The following is a 16,872-nucleotide window of genomic DNA, read 5'->3' on the forward strand; positions in this document are numbered from 1 at the left end:
GTGGGCTCCGCGGAGAAACAGGCCACATGGTTGCGCTCATGACCCGTGTTGGCTCCAGGAGGTGGGTAGTATTTTTCATTTTTTCTTGCCTGGAGTGTTGATTTTTCTCACTCTGTCTTTTCTCTGGGTTTGAGAGGGATTTCAACAAGCAGTGACAATACTTATTGAAGATACTAAGAGGGGGTCTTCGGGCATCCACATTTAGTGTTCATTTGGGATGAAAAAGGTTGTCTTTGAACCATGTCCCTGCTGTATAAGCCCTCATAGGGGGCCTGAATTCCAGTCGGTGTCCAGAGCCCTCTTGGTACGTGTCCTGTCTGTCCTTCTCTGGAGCACAGTAGGGCAGATGGTGGCTGAGCCACCCATGAAAGTTGCTACCAAGGAAGTTGCTCATAATGTGCTGAATTAAATGTCACCTTCCCCCAAGGCGTGTGTTATTGGTCAGGCCTGGTATGAGAGTGTGGAATCCCAATGACACACAAGACAAACGAGAGGCTGGTGCTCAGCAGGACCCCTGCTCTGTACCCACGATCAACCACGAACAGGTCAGCAAGTGGAGCACGCCCGGGACAGGGCCTCCTAAGCTGCCTGTGATTTGGGCACAGCTCAGAGACACTCCTCTTGGCCTGACATCTGGTGACTGATTTCTTGAGCATTGGCTGCCCACCTCATCTCCTTCCATGTCTCGTCTTTTCCTCCTTCCAGTTACCTCTATTGATTACGGGCGTGCATGCGCCCCCCCCCGCCTGCTGGAGAACTAGCCGGGGTGCAGGGCAGCTGCCTGTGTGCACGTACCTCGCATTCCCAGCTTCAGCAGGCAGTGCCCGAGCAGCTCCTGTGTGCCAGGCTTCGGGCCCACAGCAGGGATGCAGAGAGAAAGAAAATCAACATCCCCACCCTGCAGGGAGTTTCAGAATAGTCATTCATTCCAAATAAAAATGCATCGGGCCCGCCCCGGTGGCCTAGTGGTTAAGTGCGGTGCACTCCTCTTCAGCAGCCCGGGTTCAGTTCCCCAGGTGCGGACCTACACCACTCGTTAGTGGCCATGCTGTGGTGGCAGCTCACATACAAAAAGAGGAAGATTGGCAACAGATGTTAGCTCAGGGTGAATCTTCCTCAGGGGGAAAAAAAATGCATCAACTCTTGTCCTAAAACTAGGAAGCTTAGGGGCAGGCTCTGTGGCGTAGCAGTTAAGTGCATGCGCTCCGTTGCTGGCGGCCCGGGTTCGGATCCCGGGCACGCACTGAGGCACTGCTTGTCAGGCCATGCTGTGGTGGCGTCCCATATAGAGTGGAGGAAGATGGGCACAGATGTTAGCTCGCGCAGATGTTAACCCAGGGCCAATCTTCCTTGCTGTGGTGGCGTCCCATATAAAGTGGAGGAAGATGGGCACAGATGTTAGCCCAGGGCCAATCTTCCTTGCTGTGGTGGCGTCCTATATAAAGTGGAGGAAAATGGGCACAGATGTTAGCCCAGGGCCAATCTTCCTTGCTGTGGTGGCGTCCCATATAAAGTGGAGGAAGATGGGCATAGATGTTAGCCCAGGGCCAATCTTCCTCACACACACAAAAAAAAACCAAAACTAGGAAGCTTACTTTTAAATCTTTTAAAAATCTCCAAGGTTTTTTGCTTTTTTTCTTTTTCTTTTTTAACTACAAAGTGGAGATGATGGGCAGCAGCATCTTTGGTCGCTGTCAATGTAAGTTAGAGATTTGATTGCTCTCAGAAGTGTTCTCAGCGAGTTTTCCTAAAAGGCCGTTTCTGTTTGGGAGTGTGTGAGAGTAGAGAGCCAGAAGGGCTGCTTTGGGGTCATTTTGACCGTATTATTACCGTCAACTTGAGCACCCGTTTGAGAATCTCCTGGGTGGGTCGTGTAGTTTCTCAGGCCCAGAATGGCATGCAGGCTCAAGGGCTCCCTTGGGAGTGGGTGTGTGAGCAGAGCTGGTTGGACTGTTTGATGTTGGGGGCTGGGCCCCTGTGAGTAGCGGGTGACTCACCTGGAGGGAGCTGGCACTCGGAGAGAAGCTCGTCACTGTCCTGGAGAGGTGGACCGGGGCCTGGCAGACCCCTCCTTCTGTGGCCCTCCTGGTCCTGCCTTTCGATTAGGAATTGGGGAGATCTGGTTGCGGTAAGGTCTAACGCACTGTGTTTTGTCCTCATTTTGAAGTAAAAGTTCATCAGACGTCTTTAATGCAGAAGTCTGGACAGTTTTCAAGAGGAGAGACCATTTGTGCTTAGAAATGCCCAGGGAAGAGATGCTTCATTGGAAAGTATATGTCAACCTGTGGAGGATTTGTGTTCTTTTTTTCTAATACATCTTCCTTCAGTGGGGATCAAGTTTCTCTGTGAATGGGGGAGATACAAATACCGCTGACTTAAAAGTCAGTAAAAGGTGATCGTGGATTTCTAAGCAGGGAATGAAGGAATGAAGAGGAGTTCTTGTTTGTTTGTTCTTGCTTGGATAAGATGCCGGAATTTTCCTTTTGAAGTTTAGCATATCTAAACAGTATTTTTCCATAGTTAGACTTTTTTTGTTTAGTCGTGAAGAAGGCGTTATGGGTACTGTACATGAACACCTAGATAAAATGCATCTGCTCTTACGGTTTCTACTGGAGGAGAGAAGAAAATACAAAATTATTTCATTTTAGCCCACACACCACACCCTTAGGAACAGGGAAAGAACCATGCTGCGTTCCCAGCCACCAGTTAAAGGATGAGAAACAACATTTAATTTAGAGCATTAGGACCATTAGGGTCACCTGGTAGAAGTGATGTTTGGCTCGCTGAGTTAAGAACAAGTCTGGAGTTTTCGTTGTGTGATTTTTGGCTTGTTTTTTCCTTCGCTCCTGGGCACTATCTGACTGTTCTCTTTCTCCAATATGTCCTTTAGTAATACTTGAAACAGGTTTTTGTCCCCGTGGCCCTCATCTGCAGGGTCCCCTGGGTGTGGTCAGCGAGGCGAGGCTGAGGGCATCAGCTGGCTTTCTGGTTGTCCTGGACGAAGCCCCATCGTGTTGACCAGGCTGCTTTTACCAGTTTCTTTCCCTTCCCTGTGGGAGTTCGAGGTGCTTCTCCATCTCCTTCCACGGAGAAACTTTTTTTTAAACAAGAAAGAAGTGTGTCCTTAGTGAGTCACTTAATAATCCAGAAGCAGTGTGTGGTGTGCTTACTGCTGGATCCTTATCTCACTGGTATGGAAAGCCATGGGAAGGGTGGGGTGAAGTGTTGGGCGGTGGAGGCAGGTGGAGGGTGACACGCAGCGTGCACAGGCATCTGAGGAAGCGTCAGACTGGGGCCAGGGGACGGGTGGTGCTCAGCGTCCACTCACAACATAGCCACTCTTTTTTTTTTTTTTTTTTGGTGCATAGCTACCATACTTTCTTTTTCGTTTTTTTATTGTGGTAACATTGGTTTATAACATTATATAAATTTCAGGTGTACATCATTGTATTTCTATTTCTGCATAGATTACATCATGTTCACCACCCAAAGGCTGATTACAGTCCATCTCCACACACGTGCGCATAGCCACTCTGTAGAGAAGTCCTTCCCGGCCCTCAGAGCCACGCAGGCAGCCGTGCCCGTGCGCTGACCCTGCTTTGAGACACTGACCTAAGGCACTGATGATGTTTCTGTGAAAAACGCCTATCCATTGCAAGTTTCCCCCACAAAAGAAAATTTAACTGAGCAGGGCTTGTTAAGGTTTGCACTGTTGTTGGCGTAAAAACAAATGGGTGTTAAACCATCCTCCTGTCTGTCAGGAAGCCCCAGGGATATGCCCTCAGGCTACTGCAGGCGTGTGGGTGACTATTTGAAAATGGAAAGGCTCTTGGATGCCGAGGGTCAGGACACCAAGTTAGGGGTGGCGGAGAACTCGACCAGGATCCTCTCCCCATCCTGGGACGTGCAGTCATGGAGGCTCCTTACAGGGGGGCGGCCACAGGTCCTCGAGTCTCAGGGTTCCCTGTCTGTAAGGGGTGGCGAGGGGACCAGCCGATTTCTGATCCTGGGTAGGAGTCTTCCCCAGGCACACTTTGTGTTTTCAGCAGATGGCTCTTCTCTTGGCAGGATTGAGCGCGTCATTGACAACAACACCACGGTGAAGATGGTACCCATCAAGATTGTGCACTCAGAAAGCCAGCCAGAGAAGGAGAGCCGCCAGGGCCTGGCCCACGCCGCCGAGCTGCCCGCGCTGCCCAGCGGGCTGGAGAGAGACCAGATCAAGACGCTCAACACATCCGAGCAGTGCTACTCACGCTTCTGCGTGTACAGCCGCCAGGGCGCCGAGCCCGAGGCCCAGCGCGGGGGCCGGGCGGCCGAGCCCCAGCCCCCCAGCACCCCAGCGCCCCCTGCCAAGGATGGCCAGGCCTCCCCTCCTGGGCTCAGCTACGTGAAGGCCAAAGAGAAGACGGCCGAAGACCTGAAGTCAGAGGAGCTGGCCCGGGAGATCGTGGGGAAGGATAAGTCCCTGGCTGATATCCTGGACCCCGGTATGAAGATCAAAACCGCCATGGACCTGATGGAGGGGATCTTCCCCAAAGACGAGCACCTCTTGGAAGAAGCTCAGCAGCGGAGGAAGCTGCTCCCCAAAATCCCCTCTCCTAGAACCACAGAGGAGAAGTGAGTAGACGCTGCCCTCTGTTCCGCCCTTTGGCCGTGTGTAGTTCTGCTTAAAGGGGCGAGGGGACATATCTGTTTATTTTCTTGATTGCTTTTGGGGGACAGATTTTCATGAGGACTGCCTGATGCTTAGCACTTTTTGGCTTTTTTGTGACCCTCCCAATAGAGAAGCTAAGGCATTAAAGGCCCCGTTCCTGGAGATGATAACTTCAGGTTCTGGCGAAGATAGGAAAATACTGTAGCTCTTGCACTTTCCTGGCTTGAGGCCAGTGTGGTTTATGGTGATGCCCGCCAGGCTCCTTTCTTGTAAGATAGCAGTTCCAAGCCGGGCGTTGTCTCCACCCAGGGTACGGTTGGCAATATCCGGATATGGTTTTGGTTGTCACAACTGGGAGAGGTGCTTCTGGCATCTAGTGGGTGGAGACCAGGGATACTGCTCAACATGCTACAATGCACAGGACAGCCCCACCACAGAGAATGGTCCAGCCCCAAGCGTCCCTAGTGCTGAGGTGGAGAAACCTATTGTAAGAGGAGTGAAGGCTCAGACTACTGAATATATGTGTTTATTAAAGAGGAGATATAGATATCTGAGTGACTGAATTGGTTTTGGTTGGTTTTGTAAATAGCACTTTTCAGCCTTTCTCATTCATTCATCTGCCCGCAAAGGTGTATGGGTTACGTCTCTCCTCTTGTTGATGTACATCATCTCCATAAGCATCATTTATTGACAGTAGGCTGGAGTGCCAATGCAGTGCAGCAGAGGGGGAGAAATGGGGAGAGACAGATTAAGCAAGAGGGGGCAAACATGGCTCTTGGTAGAAAGGAGCAAGGTGCATGGTCTCTTACAGATAGTGGCACACCCGGCGTCCTCATAGACCTCAGGCTCCCAATGAGGACCTCTGTCTGCACTCTTCCCTCCCAGGCCGACGTTTTTAGACATCCCTGCTTATTTGAGTTTTTCTCCTTTTTAAAAACTACGTTTCAGGGGCCAGCCCCATGGCTGAGTGGTTAAAGTTCCACACCCTCCGTGTTGGTGGCCCCGGTCCGCTCATCAGCCATGCTGTGGAGGCCTCCCACGTACAAAATAGAGGAAGATGGGCACAGATGTTAGCTCAGGGCTAAAGAAGAAGACTGGCAATGGATGTTAGCTCAGGGAAAATCTTGCTCAGCAGAAAAAAACAAAAACAAAAACACCTGTGTTTCACAGACTTGATGAGTATCCACTTGGCAAGGTTTTTTTCTAACCTTGTCACCTACTTTTTCCCCCTCTTGCTGTCTCATCTCCCTGGCTGGTGCCCTTCCATTAGCACCAGCGTTTGCTTGTCACAACCCAGGTTGCGGGGCCGTGGGCACGTCTGTGCATACGATCACAGCTAATGGAAGTTCTGACGTTTTTACCCAGGAAAGAGGAGCCCAGCGTGCCTGCGGCCGTGACCCTGGCCACTAATTCCGCCTACTATAGCACGTCGGCCCCCAAGGCGGAGCTGCTGATTAAGATGAAGGAGCTGCAGGACCAGCAGGAGTCCGAAGAGTCTTCAGGGAGTGACTTGGACCACGACCTGTCGGTGAAGAAGGTAGGAAAGCCGAATACCAAATGAGGGTGTGCTCGTCAGCGGACAGGGCAGCGCACGTCTCCACCCCCAGGGTGGGCCCTGTGCCACACGTCTGTGGGCATTCGTCTTCAGCTTTATGCAGGACGGTGACATTTGGGGCAATGGTAGGAAGCCCTTTGTGGTTAAGTCTTCTGTTCTAAAATTGGGCCTTTCCACCAGGGTCTCTGTGCCATCCTTTTGTAATGAGATCCAGTGTCAAATTAGTTAAATGGGCACCATCTCTTTCATTTTAACGTCCACTGATGTGTCCCTTCTGTCCCAACTAAAATCCAGGGGACTTAAGTGCATGACCGTCAGCAAGTCACATGTCCTCTTTAAATATCAAGTTCAAATGTTTGTAATCAGATGATCATAAATCCAGTAGTGAATCGGAAAGTGCTTTGTCAATCAAAGAGAATCATTTGTTCAGCTCCAAAAACTCGCCCGGGCACTTGAGGCTATGGCAGTAGACAAAGCAGACTAAAGCCCTTCCTTCCTTGAGGGAGCTTCTGTTTTCACAGGAGAGACGGACAGCCAACTCATACACAAATAAACACACAAGACAGGTCGGCAAACTACGACCTGTGGGCCAAACCTGGCCCACCAGCTGCTTTTGTAAATAAAGTTTTATTGAAACACAGCCATATTCATTCATTTACATATGGTCTCTGGTGGCTTTTGCACTAGAGCAGCCGAATTGAGTAGTTGAAATAGTAGTCATATGGCCTGTAAAGTCTAAAATATTTACCATCTGGCCCTTTGCCGAAAAAGTTTGTCACTCCTTAATGTAATACATCAGGTGGTAAGAAAATTAAAACAGGGTGAAGGATTAGAGAGAGACAAAGGAGTGTGATTATAGAGAGGGCTCTGATGAGGTGATGATTGAACAGAGACCTGGAGCAATGTGAGCAGCAAATCCTGTGGAAGTCGGGGCATGCCAGGGAGGGGAACCAGCAATGCAAAGGTCCTGGGGTGGGAGCCTCATGGCATGTTGGAGAAGCAGCAGAGATCATTGGCTGGAGCTGTGTGGACAGGAAGGGAGGATTGGTGATAAGGTCAGAATGAGGTCAGGGACTAAAGAGTGGGTCTCCATGAAGTCATGGTAAGGACAGAATTATTGTTTTCTGTGCCAATGTCATTACTACCATATTAGCTTTAAATCTTCATGGCATGTCAGCAGGCCAGAGCTGTGACATCTAGGTGATTACCTATTTTTTACAGGAAGGACTTAGCATAGAGATAAAGGAATTGCCAAAGAGTTTCAGAGGATAGCCTGTGCTATTTATTCTGGGGGCCTTCAGCTTACCTCAATAGTCAGTACCAGGAAAAGAAAAGGAGGGAACCAGCATTTTATGAATGTTTCCATATGCTCAGCACTTTGGAAAGGGCTTTCACAAAAACTACTGATTTTTTTTTTTTTTCTTGATAAGACCTTTGCAAAGGATTATGTTGAAAGTCTGCTTGTATCGTTACTGATTTTAAAATGTTACGTATGACTTCAAATATGATAGACAGATGGGTTCCAGAAGAAATATTGTGACCCATGCATAAAGGAAAATGACTTTCAATTTAGGAAATGATAGCTTTTTGGTTCAAGGAATTAAAAAAGGAAATGAAAAATCAGTTTTTGTTGTGGGACTCTTAGAGGCCCTGTATCTGGCTTAGGGTACCATTTGCTTTATTCTGGTTGCATTTTCCATTTTTTAAAAAATAATAATGGGGCTGGCCCCATGGTGTACTGGTTGAGTTCAGTGTGCTCCACTTTGGCGGCCTGGGTTTGGATCCCGGGCACGGACCTAAACCACTCATCAGCGGCCATGCTGTGGCAGCATCCCACATACAAAGTAGAGGAGGATTGGCTACAGATGTTAGCTCAGGGCGAATCTTCCTCAGCAAAAAAATAAAAATAAACAATCAAAAATGTTTTCAGTTACTCTCATAAAATTAAAAAAATGTACAGTTTAGACACTTGTCATTCAGCCCACCCCCCAGATGTAGAGAACTCCATTCCTTACAGTCCGCCTTTGTTTCTCGTGATATGATGAATCTGGGAAGCAGCGCCTTGGTGCTGCTTGCCTTCTTCTGTGCCACGCTTTCTCCATTTGCTTTGGCAGGCACAAGAGGCTGGGATGCCACCTCACCATAAATGGCTGCTTTGGGATTGAGAGGAGTCACCGTGAGCTTGCCTCCTGACAACCTACCCTGCCTACTCACCCTCAGTTCGATTAAATTCTTAAGCCAACTGACTTATTTTTTTTTTTGCTAAGGAAGATTGGCCCTGGGCTAACACCCGTGCCCATTTTCCTCTCCTTTATATGGGACGCCACCACAGCATGGCTTGACAAGCGGTGCGTCAGTCCGCGCCCAGGATCCGAACCTGCGAACCCTGGGCCGCTGAAGCGGAGCGTGCGAACTTAACCACTACGCCACTGGGCCGGCTCCCCACTGACATTTTTAGTTCAATAAGCATATGTTGGGGAATTTCACCATAAGCAGCAAATGCTATAAATCACAGCTCTCTGTGATGTTAGTGACTCGGTAATCCTGCTTTTCTGCTTGATTTGACACACAGGCAACTGGTGCATTCTCTTTTCTCCCTTCTTTCCAACACCCACAAATTTACAGTGTCACCCAGTTAGGCAAAGTGTGCACAGGGGGGAGGAGGAAGGGAGCGCTGTGCACGTGCACTTGATTGGCCACTTAATGGTAAAACAGCAAGACCTCTAATCCCACGTGCCCCAGACATTCTCAGAGGGACCACAGCTGTCGTGCTGACAGCATCACTGGGTGGTCGTAGAGCCGAGTGCCGAACCAGGTGACCTCCTGTCTTAGGAGAAGACGGAGAACAGAAGCCCCCAGGCTGGGATGCGGTTAGGGATTTCTGGGGGCCGGTAGGAAGCGTTACACTGGAAGGCAAAATACGTTTCTGTACCTGGAGCAGCTCAAGTAGACTGGTCAGAAGCCGCACCGGCTGAGGTGTGGGATTTTTCAGGAGAACAAAAGATGGCTGATTGGTTGAAGTCTGGAATCGGTGAGGGCTGTGGATGTTTCCTGGAACCCAGAGCTAGGTGCGAGGCCCAGAGAGAAAAGACCTCGTTTGCCCTCTAGAATGGGACAAAAGGTGCGTGTCTGTGGTGACCCAGGGCCCACCCGAACAGAGAAGTGAGATGCAGCTGTGCATGTGCTGGGAGACTTGGAGCCGGCCTCTGCCGCCGCATTCTCTTATCCAGGGCCTCCTGGAAGGCCACGTGCTGCAGAACAGAAGCGGACGGGCTCGTGGGCCGCCTAGTCTAATGTGGTGAAGCCTTCAGCACCCTGGCTGGTGGTGATGGCCACTGATTTGTGTGCAGCCCTGGGCCAATCTCTTCTCAAAATCTTTGAAAGCCAACGTCTGCACTTTGTATAGTGGCCCTTTCAGGATGAAGGGGAAAGTGTTTCTAATACAAATTTATGCAAGACATATGAAGGACTTTGGATTCCTTCCAGAGCGCCCAGTTTCAAGTTAGGCCAGCTGATAGTGTAGGTTTTTGAAGGCACGTCTTTGTGCATTGGCATGAAATCTTCATTGTGATAATTGTTGGAGAAGAATGAAACTGAAAAATTACCAATCACACTGGCTAGGGGTCCTCAGCCATCCACAGTCATCTAAATTACTTGCCAGGATTGGCAACAGGCGAGAATTTGGAAAGTTCTCCTTCTCTGTAATCTCTTTTGTGCTTTTCCCTCAAGTAATGAATATCTAAAATATGGCCACATTCTCAGCTGTGGGATTCGAAGTTGATTTAGACAGTCTCTCCAGATAGGTAGGTAAACAGACACACAGATCCACATGCATGAATGCACACACACATATACACACTCACACTCTGAGAGAAAACAGCAAAGAAATCTAGATGCATACAGTCTAATTACTAAGGGAAGAGAATGTCTTGACATTCTGAGCAACTAAAACCTGACCCGGAAAAGCCAAAAGCAATTTGGAAATTCCTCGTGGTCTTCCTTAGGAGGAAAACCGTGCTGATTAATCAGCAGTGAGGATGGCAGGCCTTTAAGACTGCTTACCATTTTAATCTGCCGGATATCCAGACCTGCTGATAAACCTGAGGTGGATGGAACCGAGAGGAGACAATGCCCCGATTAGAGCTTATGCCTTTCAAATTTGTAGACTTTTTTTTTTTTCAACACATAAATGATAGATGGAGGTTCTCTTTAAAAGCATCATCCCGAGACAGAGATCACACGTGGCCGGGTAATAGGACACAGAGGGTCCTGTACTGGTGGTTCCCCATGTCTTTGCTGCAGTGTTTGGCTTTTCCCCTTGCATAGCCACCGGGATTGCGGTGGTTTCTACCTGACTGTAGTTTGTGAAATCAGGGCGGCTTCTCATCCCTCACCTCTGGTATTGCTGCTAACCGCTATGGACAGGGCGCTTACTGAGTGCCAAGCATGAGTAAATTTTGTGTTATGTATATTTTACCACATTAAAAAAATGAGTAATTTATTTATATTTTGGTCAAGTTGAAATCAGGAGGTTATTCTAAAAGACTGTTTTAAGTTCCTTGACATTTCTTTATTTGTCTTTATTTTTTTAAGCACTTTCCATACAGGGAGGTAATTCATCTTCGTGTCAGTCCTAGAGGTAGGGGCTGCAGTTCCCCTATTGAGCTGTGGACGTGTCCTGGAGAGCCTAATGCGACTTTGCTCCTTCCAGGCATTTTCCTTCTCTCCGCCAAGCTCTGCAGACTCTCTCTGGGGTCAGAGTTTGTAAACTGCCCCCAGAAGGGGTGGAGAAGGGGTGACGGCACGGATGCTTTCCGTAGGTCCACTGTGCAGAAAACAGTGCTGTTATTACAGAGTGAGCTTTAAAAATCCTACTTGGACTTGAATATTCAAATTATTTCATCTTCATTTTGGTCTGTGCACCTGAGCACTTCTTCAGTTTCAGCCCCCGCCCGTGCGCTAGCCCAGTGGCGTGGTGGCATCACAACCCTCGGTAACCGCCGTGTTGACGGACGTGAGACTGGGTGAGCCAAGCAGATCTCCTGTGGGGCTGGCGGTGGCGAGAATCCTCAAGAGGACAACGTGTGTGTGTGACTTTTCTCCTAACCATTGGCTCTTCATCATTCCCCGTGTGGGGGCAAACGACCCATTGAATTTGCTGTGGCTGCATTTAAAGGCAGAGAGAGGTCCGCGATCATAAGGTGGCTTTTCCAGGGAACGGCTCACCTGTGGTACTCCTTTTGAGCCGTTCTTATAATTTTTCTCAAATATGATGATAAAGGAAGCGGGTGATCTGCTTTGTCTGCTACTCAGATCAAACCATATGGTGCCACCTCACTTCAGAATGGTGGCCCATTTAAAGGTCTTACATATTTCGTTTTTAATTTTTGCTCTTTAAGACTTATTTAAAGAGCTGGCGGGAGAGGAGAATGGAGAGTTAGTGTTTAATGGTCAGAGTTTCAGCTTGGGAAGATGGAAAAGTTCTGGAGATGGTGGTGATGGTTGCACAATGATGTGAATGAATATCCTTAGTGCCCCAGTGCCCCAGAACAGTACACTTAAAAATGGGTAAAATGGTAAATTTTGTGTTATGTATATTTTACCACATGAAAGAAATGAGTAATTTATTTGTATTTTGGTCAAGTTAAAATCAGGAAGTTATTCTAAAAGACTGTTTTAAGTTCCTTGACATCTCTTTATTCGTCTTAATTTTTTTTATTCTTCTTCTTCTTTTTTTTTTTGCTAAGGAAGATTGGCACTGAGCTAACATCCATGCCCATCTTCCTCTACTTTATATAGGGTGCCTGCCACAGCATGGCCTGGTAAGTGGTGCATAGGTCCATGCCCAGGATCCAAACTTGCAAACCCTGGGCCGCTGAAGCGGAGCGCACAAACTTAACGCTATGCCCCCGGGCCAGCCCCTTTGTCTTAATTTTTAGTTGCTAATTCTTTGTAGAGGACACTTGTTAATCATGGAATTCAGTACTGGGCGGAAGACTCAATAACTTCTGTCCATGTAAGTCTTTAGATTGGGAACTTCCAAAGTATGAAGTACAGACTGTCACCTAGGCCCTGACAATCCTCGCAAAGACACAGGTGGAAATGAGGTTCGGTGTGAGAGCCCTGAGGGCCCGGTCCTGTTCTATCTGACTGACAGAAAGGTGACGCGATCAGAATAGGTTTATTTTATTTCTCAATTAAATGCCAATGATTTAACCAGGAGTCATTATCCTTCCCCTGGTCTCGTAAGTCCTCTATTATTTGATGGTGCAAAATAAGCTCTCACCCAGTTCAGCTGAATGCCACACAGATCACCTGTTGGGACCATGCGGCGCTGCTGCGGCTCGTGCTGCCAGGTTCGGGGTGATGCTAATGAGTGATTGTGTGTTGCCCTGTGCCCCCACAGCAGGAACTCATCGAGAGCATCAGTCGCAAGCTGCAGGTGCTCCGGGAAGCCCGGGAGAGCCTGCTGGAGGACATCCAGGCCAACAGCGCGCTTGGGGACGAGGTGGAGGCCATCGCCAAGCAGGTCTGCAAACCCAACGAGTTCGACAAGTTCCGGATGTTCATCGGGGACCTGGACAAAGTGGTGAACCTTCTGCTGTCACTGTCAGGCCGCCTGGCCCGGGTGGAAAACGCCCTCAATAATTTGGACGACAGCACTTCTCCTGGTGATCGGGTAGGTACAAACTCGTCTGACCTGGACATGGTGGGGGTGGGGGGTGGTTTTCCTTGGGATGTCGTAAGTTAATGCCATGAAGCCTCACATGGTTCCTACAGCGGCCTGTCCGCCTCGCAGTGCAAGATGCTTTCGAAATGTTGAGGGCTGCCTCCCTCCCTTTCCTTGTCATGGAGGAAAAAGTCCTGCAAAGAAGCAGCGAGCTGAGAGCCCCTGTCATTGGATTGCAGGGCCGCCATGATCCTCGGGAAGAACTGGGGATTCTTTTTGACATCGTTTCATATATTCCCATTGATCATGACTAATAGTTGTCTCTTCCTAGAAAACAGTCCTTTTAACTTTTCTTAACCACGCGTAAGTGCTTACGTGGAGCACCCACTCCCTGACAAGTTGTGAACACCATCACTATAATGGTATTTATTATAATTGCTGCTTTTCTTTAACAAGAGTGCAGCTAGCAGTCTAGAGAGAGTCAAAGGACGTGTCTAGCTTTTCGCCCTTTCCTGAGGTGTGCACCTTGGGACATTTCTTAGTGGGTCTGTTTTTCGGTTTTTTCACATGCAAAATATTGAAAATAATATCTACCTTATTGGCTTTGCTTCATTAAGTCAAATATCAGTAAAATGTCCAGTTTGGTTCTTTGCACATAATAGACCTTCAAAATGATCATCTTTATTATTAATAAGACATTGTAACTTCTGTAAAATGGGAGCAGAAAAGGCAGCCCTCTCCCTTACTCCAGGTAAGAGTGGTTTCAGGTTACATAGAAAGATTTTACAGAGTGTAATTTTGAGACTGTTGCTCTTCTGCGCTGAGCCAAGTCGTTAGTAACTGTCATTGAACATACTATGTAAGGGTTTAAAAAGTAATGGCGTCTTTGGACCCTGGTCTCCTTGGGTTATGTTTATATTCCATTTTGCTGTTTTTGCTGTCTTTGCCAAATTTATCTGAAAGAACTTAGGAAAATAATATGAACAGGAAAGAGAGACTTATTTGTACATAAGTGAAATATTAAATTCTCAGGTATTGATTTAAATGAAAAAATAGTATTGTCTTTGCAACTTGGCTCATGTTTCATCCATCTTTCCCTCCCTGTGCATGGAAATGGCAAAGGCTTATTTAGCATTTTGGGGAGATAGAAGGAACCACAACCCTAGGGACGATGCACGTGGTCCTCCTGGGTACCAGGCTCCGTAGCCCTCATCTCCGTTTTGGAGATGAGGCGTGGATGGACTGTTAGTCCCCTTGGCTGTGCCTAGTTGATGAGGCTTCACTTTCCTGGACTCGAAGGGAGTGTTCCATTGCCATGGGCAGCTGCAGCGCAGGGGGCCTCTCCAGTGTAGCTGGCGTGGGATGAGAATCTCTGTGTCGGGCAGCTGAGGCTGGGGAGGCTAAGGTTTTCAGACAGACGTGCTAACGTGTTAAAAAGATGTGGAGTCACGTTTTAGAAGGCTTCCTCCGTCTTTCCAGGTAGAAAGTAAACACGTGAGCAGATGGAGATGTGAAGTCCTCCCCACCAATCTCTGCAGCTTCCAGTCACCAGTGAGCCTGGCTGATTTTATTAGCCTGAGCTGCATTTCCAGAATCAGTTAATGTCTGTTTCCCTTTTGGTTGGAATGAATTGGCTTGGCCTTCCCTTTTTCCAGGAAAGCACGCTCTATCTTTGTTTCACAAGCACAAAGATCAAGGTGTCCCACAGAAGTGGGCGGGTTACCCGGAAAGGTTGTGCGGTCAGGGGTACTTCCCGGAAGCCGCACGCCAAGAACAGTTTCTGTTTTCAGCCAGTGTTTAATCACAGCAACAGCTCATCTTGACTGAGCTCTTTCTGTGTGTTGGCCCTTTACAAAGTGCTGCTGCGTCCTGGACGCTCACATGTGGCCGTTGGTAAGCGTCTGTGGTGGAATAACTGAGTGGCCCTTCAGGCGCTCCTGTAGAAATCAGAAAACACCGAGGAAAGGAGTCCCTGGCATTCCCCCGCTGACATTTGGAGACATTGAATGCATTCCTCTCTTCCCTCCTTAGTTCTCATTAAACTTGGAGATTGTAGGCAAAGTAGGTGCATGATCTGCAGACAGAGAGAGTGACTGTGAGTGCTGCATTTTGGGAATAGGGTTGTCTGTGTCCCCCAGAGGAAGACCCTTGTAAGGAGCGAGGGAACCTACCCCACAGCCCTGTGTCTCTCCTCCCTCCCCCGCTCCCTCTCATCCTCTTCTACAAGTCCACTCACAGGCTCCTTCTCCTTCTGCCAGAACACTTTAGAAATCCTGCCCTGGAATCTCTTTAGAATCTATTCCTTTTGCCCACTTTGCCATAATATTGACACAGAAAGGCCTTGAACACATGGAGAATCCCTAAGTCCTTTGCACCTTTTGAGCATCTCAGAGTTCTGTAGTGTTTAGTCCCTTGGTTATTCTTGATTACTCTTCTCATCCTGGCTATTTCTGTTAGCCATTCAAGGCTGGTGGGAGGGATTGGAGGTGGGAGAGGTGCTTACGGGAGGGCTGGGGCTGGAGCCTGCTGCACCCACAGGGTGCGTTCTGCGCACGTCCCAGGTATTTCTGTGCGGATCCCATCAGATCTCTGGTCCCTAACTTTGGTGGCATCAGGGTCTCCATTGCACCAGCTCCTGGAGTGGCCGGTGTTTTCAAGGCATTGGCCAGAGCCCCTGGTTTAGCCCTGGTCCTCAATGGGCTTGTTTCTCTTTTTTTTAATTTATTTATTTTGATTGCAGTAACATTGGGGTATAACATTATATAAATTTCAGTTGTACATCATTGTATTTCTATTTCTGTGTAGACTAGATCATGTTCACCACCCAAAGACTAATTATAATCCATTACCACACACATGTGCCTAATCACCCCTTTCGCCCTCTTTCCTCCCCGCTTCCCCTCTGGTAACCACCAATCCAATCTCTGTCTCTGTGTGTTTATTTGTTGTTGTTTTTATCTTCTATTTATGAGTGAGATCATATGGTATTTGACTTTCTCCCTCTGACTTATTTTGCTTAGCATAATACCCTCAGTGTCCATCCATGTTATCACAAATGGCTGGATTTCATCGTTTCTTATGGCTGAGTAGTATTCTATTGTGTATATATACCACAGCTTCTTTATCCATTCGTCCCTTGATGGGCACACCTAGGTTACTTTCAAGTTTTGGCTATTCTGAATAATGCTGCAGTGAACATAGGGTGCATATATCTTTACACATTCACATTTTCATGTTCTTTGGATAAATATCCAGCAGTGGAATAGCTGGATCCTATGGTAGTTCTATTCTTAATTTTTTTTGAGGAATCTCCATACTGTTTTCCATAGTGGCTGCACCAGTTGGCACTCCCACCAGCAGTGTATGAGAGTTCCCTTCTCTCCACATCCTCTCCAACACTTGTTATTTCCTGTCTTGTTAATTATAGCCATTCTGATGTGTGTGAGGTGATATCTTGCTGTAGCTTTGATTTGCATTTTCCTGATAATTAGTGATGTTGAACATCTTTTCATGTGTCTGCTGGCCATCTATATATCTTTTTTGGAGAAATGTCTGTTCAGATCTTTTGCCCGTTTTTTTATTGGGTTGTTAGTTATTTTTGTTGTTGAGATGCATGAGTTCTTTATATATTTTGGATATTAATCCCTTATCAAATATATGGTTTGTAGATATCTTCTCCCAGTCGTTAGGTTGTCTTTTCGTTTTGTTGATGGTTTCCTTTGCTGTGCAGAAGCTTTTTGGTTTGATGTAGTCCCATTTGTTTATTTTTTCTATTGTTTCCCCTCCCAGTCAAACATGATACTTAAAAATATGCTGTTAAGACTGATGTCAAAGAGCGTACTGCCTATGTTTTCTTCTAGAAATTTCGTGGTTTCAGGTCTTACATTCAAGTCTTTAATCCACTTTGAGTTAATTTTTGCCTATGGTGTAAGATAATGGTCTACTTTCATTCCTTTGCATGTGGCTGTCCAGTTTTCCCAGCACCATTTA

At 47.6% G+C, this 16,872-nt stretch overlaps 1 protein-coding gene across 3 annotated transcripts in view; it reads left to right on the forward strand.

The window, feature by feature from the left end:
- Window positions 1-16,872, forward strand: part of SHROOM2 (shroom family member 2) — a 144,037-nt gene that overhangs the window by 122,051 nt on the left and 5,114 nt on the right. For 2 of the 3 annotated variants that reach the window (XM_058535414.1, XM_058535415.1), the window contains exons 7-9: window positions 4,069-4,620; window positions 6,023-6,194; window positions 12,619-12,891. In XM_058535414.1, the coding sequence (XP_058391397.1) occupies window positions 4,069-4,620; window positions 6,023-6,194; window positions 12,619-12,891 (997 nt within the window). The remainder of the gene's footprint in view (window positions 1-4,068; window positions 4,621-6,022; window positions 6,195-12,618; window positions 12,892-16,872) is intronic. The other variant, XM_058535416.1, reaches the window with a different exon arrangement.

Source organism: Diceros bicornis, chromosome X (genome assembly GCF_020826845.1).
Source record: "Diceros bicornis minor isolate mBicDic1 chromosome X, mDicBic1.mat.cur, whole genome shotgun sequence".
In the NCBI taxonomy this organism is placed as follows: Eukaryota; Metazoa; Chordata; class Mammalia; order Perissodactyla; family Rhinocerotidae; genus Diceros; species Diceros bicornis.